Source organism: Acipenser ruthenus, chromosome 25 (genome assembly GCF_902713425.1).
Source record: "Acipenser ruthenus chromosome 25, fAciRut3.2 maternal haplotype, whole genome shotgun sequence".
Classification (NCBI taxonomy): domain Eukaryota; kingdom Metazoa; phylum Chordata; class Actinopteri; order Acipenseriformes; family Acipenseridae; genus Acipenser; species Acipenser ruthenus.
Window position 1 is genome coordinate 2,431,924 of NC_081213.1, and position 11,188 is coordinate 2,443,111.

At 40.0% G+C, this 11,188-nt stretch overlaps 1 protein-coding gene across 1 annotated transcript; it reads left to right on the forward strand.

The window, feature by feature from the left end:
• Nucleotides 1-1,252: 1,252 nt before the first annotated feature.
• LOC117413910 (transmembrane protein 39B-like) lies at nt 1,253-8,319 on the forward strand. The gene is made up of 9 exons (XM_034023364.3): nt 1,253-1,454; nt 3,011-3,197; nt 3,724-3,943; nt 4,407-4,490; nt 4,799-4,953; nt 5,437-5,773; nt 6,223-6,410; nt 7,005-7,125; nt 7,941-8,319. Exons 2-9 carry the CDS (start codon nt 3,070-3,072, stop codon nt 8,172-8,174), a joined length of 1,467 nt encoding a protein of 488 aa, XP_033879255.2. The 5' UTR covers nt 1,253-1,454; nt 3,011-3,069; the 3' UTR covers nt 8,175-8,319.
• The last annotated feature ends 2,869 nt before the right edge of the window (nt 8,320-11,188 follow it).

Consider the following 11,188-nt stretch of genomic DNA (forward strand, 5'->3'; position numbering starts at 1 on the left):
AGTAAACACCTTCCAATGGCAGTTTCGTTAATCCTGTGCTTAAATTGAAAAGGGTATTTCATCATATTGTTTAAGACAGTAAGAAAAGAACAGTTGTGATTATTATTATTATTATTATTATTATTATTATTATTATTATTATTATATGTTCTAAGGCTTCAGACCTCAGTTACAAATGTTAAGGAACTGTAGGGTGTTTCTTATGTAACTTCTTTATAATATTATTATTTGATTCATAGTTTTGCTGTAGGATTCAGACACGAAATGCATTCCAATATACAGTACTTTTCCCATCGTTTACCCTGGTTTGCCATGTTTATGAATATGCTTTACCGTGCCTCTTTATAATGCTTCCCTCACCGTGCTTTATTGCACCTTGCAATGCTTTTATCATGGGTCACACTTGTTCTCTGTGTGTTTGGTTTTTAAAGGTGGGAACAACACGCCCTCTGCAGGTTCAGACAAAAACTCTTCAAGGAATGCAAACCAAGGATTTCAGTTGTGTTTCTACGCTGTCATCCTAGCGTTATTTACATTATTGCTGGTCCATATAGTGTATTAATTGCCTAGGCTCAACTCATATCTTTACATAATGATTAATATTAACAGTTGCTTTATTTGCACAGCAGTGGTGCGGAACGGCAGCTTCTCTGCTTTACACCTGATTGCTTTATTTATCCTTGTCCTCCTTATCAGCACAAGCACGAGGGTTGGAATGTTGGACTTCCCTAACAACAGCGTCCCTAGTTACAGTACTGTACATCACGTTTCTCTGCAAAAAGCTAAACAGGGTTTTATCCCTTACAAATAACACTGAACGATCTATATTGCAGTATTTTTAAGCAGTAATATTGCAGTAATACAGTACTACTAAATGCATTAAGTAGGCACAGTATACAATATGTATTGTAATGCTTAAAATGCTGCATTATACCGTTGCAATATATTTTTTGGAATTGATAACAGATTGAAAATAAAAACCATTGCATGCACGTATCTACTAATTTACCTGACACTGCTACAAACCACAGCCAGGGTAACGGTACTAAGACCTGCAATCTGCATTTGTTTTACATAAAAAAAAAATAATCTTAATTTGCATTTTGTGCAGCCAGGCTTGTGTTTTACAAGCCGCAATATTTGTCGTAGAGAACGCATGCACGTGAACACGGATTGTTTGTAGTAAACGGAAGTTGATTACAAAAAATATGTACCTCTCTGTCTCTTTAAAAAAAAAATGGGAACTTCCTGCACCCTGTCCTCCATTGCGTCCGCGCCACCCTCCTGGCAGCAGTCGCACTGAGACCGGTTCAAGCTTGCAGAATACAAAGTGCTGTTACCTTTCGTTGAAAAACAGACCCACACATCCCAATAAAGGACCTATCCAGATTGTTTAACGTCCCGGTTCATGAACTTCAACCCTGCCCTGACATAAAACCGCTCGCAGCAAGCCGGTAAGGCACCAGATTCGTATTTTAATTTGATTGTTTATTCCAACTGGCCATTGAATGTTGTTGGTAGGCCTTGTTCGTTGTATATAAACACTAACACCTTGGCTCTGGTGAAGCAGAGCTCGCTTTGAAAACTGTCCGCGAGTGCAGATTATATTACAGCAATAACAGACAGGGGCACAATAACACAAACACATTAACACAGTACCAATGCATTTGCTGTAGACGCTTCGAAACGTTTCGCTTCCTTTCTGTTCCTCAGTTACAGCAATGTGGACATGATTATGAAGGCACGCTTGTTGTTCCTGCGTTTGTGATTAAACCAAAAGCTACAGTTGTCTAGAGATTTTTGTCACTGAGGCGTCAACAATGTTAAAATAATTCCTTATTAGGCATGTTCGCACATTTGCCAGTGGTCAAATGACACAAGAATATTTTGATTGCATAATCAGCCTCTAGTGCATGTTTAGAAAAACGTACTTCCTCTGCCTGCCCATTGTGTAAATATTATTATTTTGATATGATTATAATAATACAGTCCATGCGCACTTTTAGGAACATTTTACCAGCACACCATAAAAATACCTTTTCTTGCAAAAATGAGCTATTCTCTGTATGCACTGGGAATTGTGTTCAGCAGTAGCTTGTGGTGTTGTCAAAGTTACACATTTAAAATGTAACATGTGCCTTTTACAATCAGTTTACTAAGACACAGCTGAACTGGTTACCTATGGTAGCTAATCAAGCTTATAGTATAACCTGGAATGGGTGTAACTGCTATGCAATAGGAGTCCTGAGGCCAGTCAAGTACTTGAATCACTGTAAACACAAGCAGACAGGATACAAATATGACAGTATTTACCTGCTTTTAAATAATAATAATAATAATAATAATAATAATAATAATAATAATAATAATAAATTAATTGACAATGCATTAACAATCCTTTCTATAGCGTCTAGTCTCTTATGAGTCAAAAATGAGAAGTCTAGATAACAAAAGCATTAATATCAAAACAGAAGGGGCTTTGTTGTTATGCTAGGAGGTAAGAGAATATTTCTTGTTTCGCTTTTAAAAACCTACCGGAGACTGCAGGTTTAAATTGTAGGGTCCCAGGTTGAATGATTGAATCCTTCATTCTTTAAGCTGAAATTACAGAGCAGCAAGCTACTGCAGCACTTCACTGAAGCAGAAAACAGGTTGAAACAACAGGTTGAAACCAACATAGGGACATTTTGCTATTCCAATAGCTTCAATGTTAGGCATTGTATTAGTCGTGTAGTATTGTATTTGATAGAAACACACGGAACAGAACTTTCCTTTGTAAAATGACAACATAATCGTGGTTGGAAAATGTTAGATTCCAGTTTTGCTGGTTACAGGTACAGTAGCTTCTGTCCAGAACGGTGAAATTTATTTTATATATTTATAATTGCAGAGACTGCACCATCAGTTTTTTTTTGTTTGTTTGTAGTCTGGTAGCCTTACAGTAACATACAATTAATTTTAATGTGTGTAACTCCTGAACATTACTGTGTGAATCCTTCTTTACTCTTAGGTTTGCACTGACGGTGTAGAAGGGAAGACACAGCCCTTTGAAGACCGGCCTGTTCTGGAATGGCAGGGGGAAGGAGAGGGCCGAACAGGACGTCCTACTGCCGCCCCCCTCTGAATGAGACCGGCTCCATCGGTAACGGCAACCACTCCACCAGCGCCCCTGTCACGGGAGTGCGGTCCCGGACAAGGTGAGGGGACAGAGACGCCCTGTTTGAACCCTTTGCACACTCTGAAATCCAACCCTTTTGAGATTCGACTGTCATGGCTTGATCTCTAGTGGCTAGTGACATGTGTTTTGATTGGCGTTTCATCCATGAGGTTTCTCCTATGGGTATTTCACTGCAGTAAATATTTTTGTTAGTTTTCTTTTTTGGGGGTTTATGAGCATTTTGGGGCGATTTAGTGTGATTTCAGGTAAGCTTTGTGCTTGTGATCGCAGAAAGCAAAAAACATAAAGTTTGCAAAAAAATAAATAAATATTGCTCTTGTATTATACAGTAGACCTGACTAACTGTGTTTGGTTCATTGTCTAAAGTCTGATGAAGGCTTTTTTGCTAATTTGAAAGAAAAGAACACGCTTGTCACTTGCAGTTACGTCATCGATCTAAATGGACTTCAATTAGAATGGGCCGTCTGCAAAGGGTTAGACCTATCACTGATCAAGCCGACCGTGCTTCTTATCCATGCTGTTCTTGTGTTTTGTTTCCTGGGCAGGAGTAGCTCGGGTACAGGGATCTCCAGCCCTCCGCTAGCGACTCAGAGTGTGGTCCCCCTGAAACACTGCAAGATCCCGGAGCTTCCCATCGACAAGAGCGTGCTGTTCGAGCTGCACCTCTTCTTCTGCCACCTGCTGGCTCTGTTTGTCCATTACATCAACATCTACAGAACCGTGTGGTGGTACCCTCCCTCACACCCACCTTCACACACCTCTCTGGTGAGAATCACATCCTGCACAGACTAACTAACATCACAGGGTCCTGTGCAATCTGATTTGAGCTATCACGGGGATGGAAATCAGACTCCCATTGCATAGCAGTTTGATCCAATCCTGGTTTTACTATGAGTTTAATAAGACACACCTGAGCTTGCTCCCTATACACTGGGGCTCATCAGGAACATATTAAAACCTGGAATGGGTGAAACTGCTATGCAATGTGCTTCTTATTTCCATCCCTATGTCATAAATATTTGCTATGAAAAGTAAACTTAGATTTAGTTTTTCTACATCACTGTTGTATTTTCACATACAGTATTCAACTACAGTGGCTTCAGATGCATCAAATTATATGCAGTTCATTTTCAGTTTAATGTTAAGCAAAACTGTTACTGCCTTTTAAACCCTTAATTGTTTACAGCCTGCAAGTTTTTGAATCCGGGTGTTTTTCTTTCTCCTGCAGAACTTTCACCTCATTGACTACAATTTGTTAATCTTCACAGTGGTTGTGCTGGCGCGTCGACTGATCGCAGCCATTGTGAAAGAGGTAAGATTAACACACTGCATTCCTGTTGCTGTTTAAAGATGATTTGATCCTGCCTGTACCCTGCCAGTTCAAGCCACAGCTAGATTTGTTTTATATCTAGATTGCATCAAACCACGTCTCTCTAGGGGTAATCCAGTTGCATAAAACCCCTTTTGTAAAATGTCCCCTTAGTTTTCCCCTTGTGTTCCTTGAGTTTTAGGGTCTTGCAGAGAGCAGCTTAACATATTCAACATATTAATCAACAGGTGCGTCGTTTTTATTGCACAAGCTTCCATAAAACCTTTCTTTTCCCTTTTTCCCACGCCCAGGCTTCCCAAAGTACAAAGATCTCTTTCCCACAGTCTATTTTCCTCGTGACGACCCGGTTTGCAATCCTGACTGGCACCGGGTGGACTTTGTGTCGGTCCTTGATTTATCTCTTTAGGACCTACTCTGCCCTAAACCTGTTATTTCTGTGTTACCCGTAAGTGGATTTTTCAGATGTATTTATTTCAGACAAACTGCAGTCTACTCTCACATATATTCGCCTCTCAATTGCACGGAACAAGCAGTTAATCGTCATGATGGCATGGACCAGACGTCAGCAGATTGGTATTCAGATATTTGCCACTCCATCATTAAACTATCTGAGTATAGACTGGGCTTCTGGTAGCGTTGTGCTGTTATTCGTTTTAGCTCTCACCGATGCAGAGACCATTAATGCTATTATAAACCACACAAATGTGAAACATACAGAGTGTTTTTCAAAGTACTATACTATCATTTTTTTCATATACTGTATCTGCAGTTGCAGTAGGCTAGACTTTTTGTTTAGTTTTGTTGGTTTTTTTTTTTGCTTAGAGACACATGCAAGACATTTTATCCGTTTTATAACAAACCTACGACTTTGCATTCACGCGCCTCTTTTCCTCGTCTCATTGTCTTCTATTCTGCTGCCACATTTAAGGTTCGGGATGTACATCCCTTTGTTCCGCTTGAGCTGTGACTTCCGGAGGTCCAGCCCCCTGTCCCCGGTCACCAGCTTAGGGCCCAAAGAACCCGGGCTGGTGAATGGCAGGAGTAAGGACTACCTGACTGTGCTGAAGGAGACGTGGAAGCAGCACGCCAGCCAGCTGAACGGGGCGGAGTCCATGCCCTCCCACGCCTGCTGCCTGTCCCCAGACCTCATCCGCAAAGAGGTGGAGTACCTCAAGATGGACTTCAACTGGAGGATGAAGGAGGTGCTGGTCAGCGCCATGCTCAGCGCCTACTATGTGGCCTTCGTTCCAGTCTGGTTTATAAAGGTCCGTCCCACTTGGATAGGTTGGGGTCTCAATCAGAAATGAGTACATCTCTCTTAATAAACAGCTGAGGAGTGGAAATGAGACTCCCATTGCAGGCGACGACAGTAGAATGAGACTCCCATTGCAGGCGACGACAGTAGAATGAGACTCCCATTGCAGGCGACGACAGTAGAATAAACAGGGCCATGTTCACAAAGCTTTTATTATTATTATTATTATTATTTATTTCTTAGCAGACGCCCTTATCCAGGGCGACTTACAATCGCAAGCAAATACAAATACATTCAAGTGTTACAATATAAGTCATACAATAAGAACAAGAAATACAATAATTCTCAAGTGTGACAAACCACAATTCAATACCACTGAGTTTAAAAAAAACAATTGCCTTGAGATAACAGGGAGGACCTCGGATCCGCAATCTAATGTAACTTTGCCTGTCTTTGCAGAGCACACAGTACTATGATAAGAGATGGTCGTGTGAACTGTTCATCCTGGTCTCCGTCAGCACCTCGGTCATACTGATGAGACACCTGCTCCCTCCCCGGTACTGTGACCTGCTACACAAAGCGGCAGCACACTTGGGCTGCTGGCAGAAAGTGGACCCGGCACTGTGCTCCAACGTGCTGCAGCACCCGTGAGAAATCCTTCCAGCACCTTCCTAAACCCAATGAGAGCCTGACTGCCCTTAGAAAACGCTCCCACAGTAAAAGCATAGCAAAATGTAATAGAGCTCAGTAAAAGCATGGTGAAGCATTGTAAAGAATAGGGAGGTATGGTATATTGATAAACATGGAAAACTATGGTACACTATGGTAAATGCGTACTATAAGCATGAGAAAAGCATAGGAAAGCTTCAAAAATACCAGGCAAAAATACAGTGGTAAACTTTTATAAGGGCGTGAACCCCGTTACAAGAGAGAATTCCATTTCTCATCTCTCGTTAGCAATATTGTCAGTGTGATTAATATTGTTTTGTTTTTCTTTTGCTTATTCTGCTCGCTTCCATTCAGATTAATGACGGTACACATTAGTTACAGACAGTGCTTTACAAATTGTAGTGATTAAGATTTTAAAGCTTCAGTAACCCTTTCTTTCTCCTGCCTTTAAATAACCATTACCCAGTCAGAACAGAGTGCCCCACATTCCTTGAGTACCAACTGTGTATTAAAGTTCCCTATATGTGCCTCTTTCAGTGTTAACAAATACACTTTCTCCCTGTTTGTTCCAGATGGACAGAAGAATACATGTGGCCACAAGGGGTACTGGTAAAACACAACAAGAATGTATACAAGGCAATGGGTCACTACAATGTGGCCGTTCCATCCGATGTTTCTCACTATCGGTTTTATGTAAGTACAGCAGTTAGAGAATCGATTGCATTCACGTTGGCAGTCCAGTTAATTGTCGTTTCCTCCTCCTGTTTGCTACCAACACACTCACTCTCTGCATTGCTGATATTGTAAACAATTTACAAGTCACGTATGGGATGGCATAGTCAACATGGGCTTCTATGGGGAAAAGTAACCATTTTTGGAAATGTGAAGTATTTAAAAAGTGTAACAGACACTACGGTTTTAGTAGTCTCTGCTCTAAGTAAATAAAATCCATCTCTGACACATGGTTTACTTAAACTAAATGTAGAAATATGTCATTAAGATTAATATTCAGTCATTGCAGGAATCTGGCAATGGTATATCCTTATCTAGAGTTTATTTAATGTAAACTGTCCTTTGATTTTAGCAGCTCAAAGGAAGTGCTATTCAGTGTGTTACTGTGCTTGATCATGTACAGCACAAAAGCCTTGTGCCTGATTGATTGATCATGTATTTCCTGTGGCAGCCTGCATGCTGTAGAATGAAACTGTATTGCAGTTTCTGACACAGGTGGGGGTGAATAAGCATTTCCCCTTTTTGACATAATGAGCCGGGACTTTTCTGATTTACGATGCTGATAAGTTCATGCAAGACGCTGAATAGCTTTCAACAAAACTGCCCAGGGTTAACCATGTAGGGCTGTTTGCTACCCTGGGCAACATACCAAGCAAAGATGGAATGCAAGGCAACTGCAGGGTGTTAGATATCTAGATATGGACTGTGTCATAGGAAATATGCAAAACATGTTTTCAAATATGTCTGATAAATATTTTTTTCTATCTTCTTTTCAGTTTTTCTTCAACAAACCTTTACGAATACTGAATATCCTCATTATTCTGGAGGGAGCGATGATATTCTATCAGCTGTATTCTTTAATGTGTTCAGAAAAGTGGCACCAAATGATATCGTTGGCTTTAATACTGTTCAGCAATTACTACGCTTTCTTTAAGCTGCTCCGAGACCGCATCGTCCTGGGGAAAGCATATGCCTATTCCACGAGCAGCTCAGACCACAAATTAACTTAAATTATTGTGCGTGGTGATGGATCAGCTTCAAAAGAAAGCAGAGCTTTGTATTTTTGCTACAAATGCTTTTTTTTTTTTTCTTGTCACTTGCCATAATTAAAAAAATCATATTTTTGTATTCCTAAAAGATGTACTTTCCTAATTTCTCTGGTGTTGGTGATTTATTTTTTAATTTTTTTTACAGCTTTTTGCATTGTAATAGTATGGCATTTCACAGTGATCAGGTTGGTAAGATAACACTGCTCTATGTGCCTTTAAAGACCAAAGAAACTGTATCAAAAGAAAATGCATTAGGAGTGACTTACAGTTGAACAATAACATTACTACTGGAACAGTAACAATGGATTTAACCTTTTCATGTATGGGGACAGATAAAAAAAAAAAATGTGGACATGTGAAGATGCAAATGCATTTTTTTTTTCTGGTATTTTCTATATTTCATGCATGAAAGGGTTGATTCTGTGTTTTATAGAATCTTGATAGATGGAATTCTTTACTTTGAGAAGGCATATTTTTCTCTGCAGTTGCCTGTGACTCACTCCATATAGAGAGCTTGCACTTGCCACCAAATATACGCAGACTTGCCACTTTATTAGGACCAGTACATAATACAGTATTGGCCAAACAAAAGGGAAGAATCTTAAGTACACTTTTTATTATCAGCAGCAAAAATAGACAGATAAAGTTAGAAGTAAAGTTATAAGTGCAAACCCTGCGGTTAAACCTGTCCTTTATCTAGTTGCAGGTTACCTCTTGTTCAACAGCAGCGTATTCTGTGGATTCAGTGAGACTCTCTTACCCAAGGGCTTGATTGGGTAACAGGGAATAGCAGGAAAGCGGAACAGTGCGCCTCTGCAGTTAAAGGTTGTGGCTGTCGGCATTTCTGTGGATCGGAATTAGGTAATTTGCAAGTTGCTTTCTGCACGGCTTCATCGTAACACAGAGAATATCATATAGGGTGCTGTATGATTCAAGCTTGTATCTTACACAGCATCCTTTATATATATATATATATACACACACACACTACCGATCAAAAGTTTTAGAACACCCCCAGTTTTCCAGTTTTTATTGAAATTTAAGCAGTTCAAGTCCAGTGAATAACCTGAAATTGTACAAAGGTAAGCGGTAAACTGCCAGAGGTTAAAAAAAAAAAAGTTTAGGTTACCAAAAACTGAAAAATAATGTACATTTCAGAGTTATACAAAAAGGCCTTTTTCAGGGAACAAGTAATGGGTTAACAACTTACAGCTGTTCTGCAGCAATGGAAGTAAATTAAGCCTTGAAAGTTGAATGCTAACAATTCCTACAGGTGTCCCAACTTTTGTTTATTACTTACAAACCCTCTGTCTGTATAAAAGCAGTGTTGGAACAGACTGTGTTACTACACCCTCTTAAGCATTATTTGGACAGTATTGTACTGCAGGAAGTAGTATATTGCTCTCATAATGGTGAGAAAAAGGCAATTAACAAAGGAAGTCAGACAGACCATTATAACCCTTAAAAGTGTAGGTCTTTCCTTTAGAGAAATTGCAAAAAAAGCCAAGGTGTCAGTGAGTACAGTTTCCTACACCATCAAAAGGCACTTGGAAACTGGAGGAAACTCTGACAGGAAGAGGTCTGGCAGACCCAAAGCCACAACAGAATCAGAAGACAAGTTTCTGAGAGTCAACAGCTTGCGTGATAGGCGGCTCACAGGACAACAGTTTCAAGCACAGCTTAACACTGGTCGAAGTAAGCAAGTCTCAGTTTCAACTGTGAAGAGAAGACTTCGAGCTGCAGGTTTGACAGGTCGAGTGGCAGTAAGAAAGCCATTGCTAAGATGGCAAAATAAGAAAAAGAGGCTTGCCTGGGCCATGAAGCACCGCCAGTGGATTACTGAAGACTGGAAGAAGGTCTTATGGACCGATTAATCAAAATTTGAAATCTTCGGTTCATCACACAGGGTTTTTGTACGCCATCGAGTAGGTGAAAGAATGGTTCCTTGGTGTGTGACACCAACTATCAAACATGGAGGAGGAAGCGTGATGGTCTGGGGCTCTTTTGCTGTATCCAGAGTCAGCGACTTGCACAGAGTGAGTGGCACCCTGAACCAAAACTGCTACCACAGCATTTTGCAGCGCAATGCAATACCCTCTGGTATACGCCTAGTTGGTCAGGGGTTCATCCTACAGCAAGATAATGACCCAAAACATACCTCCAGGCTATGTCAGAACTACCTTAGAAGAAAAGAACAAGACGGTAGGCTTCAAATCATGGAATGGCCAGCACAGTCTCCAGACTTAAACCCCATCGAGCTGGTTTGGGATGAACTGGACAGAAGGGTGAAAGCAAAGCAACCTACAAGTGCAACACATTTGTGGGAACTTATGCAACATTGTTGGGAAGAACTTTCCGAACAATATTTTATTTCCATTGTAGAAAGAATGCCACGAGTGGGTTCGGCTGTTATATCTGCAAAAGGTGGCTACTTTGATGAGTCAAAAATTTAGATTAAATTTTGTTAAACAAAATGATTCCATGATTTCTTTTTTATCTCCAATTGTTTATTTGTTCTATGCTTTAATTTCAGAGTACATTGAGACATTAAACTGCGTAAATTTCAATAAAAACTGGAAAAATGGAGGTGTTCTAAAACTTTTGACCGGTAGTGTATATATATAATTGTGATGTAATTTCCACGTGAAACAAACTTATTATTATTTGTTTATTCAGCAGATCCCTTTATCCAAGGCGACTTACAGAGACACCTGATCAATATCAGGGTCTGCTTTGTAGTGTATTATAATATTACATTGCTTGTTAAGGGGCTGATTTGATCCATTTATTCCGTCATGATAAACTTCAACTGCATTGTTAAAGAATATTTTACAGCACTTGGTACAGTACCCCAGTGGATTTCCAGGTAATCCCCAGATAACCACACATATGTGGTGGATGGAATCCCCTTGGTTCTTTTAAAATGCTCCAGTATAGTCTAGCTGTGGGTTATTCTGTATACATTGATCAAATGC

Coding starts and splice junctions, on each gene's coding strand:
- LOC117413910 (XM_034023364.3), top strand. CDS start 3,070: ATGGCAGGGGGAAGGAGAGGGCCGAACAGGACGTCCTACTGCCGCCCC. Junction 3,944..4,406: donor CACCTTCACACACCTCTCTG/GTGAGAATCACA, acceptor TTTCTCCTGCAG/AACTTTCACCTCATTGACTA. Junction 7,126..7,940: donor TTTCTCACTATCGGTTTTAT/GTAAGTACAGCA, acceptor TCTTCTTTTCAG/TTTTTCTTCAACAAACCTTT.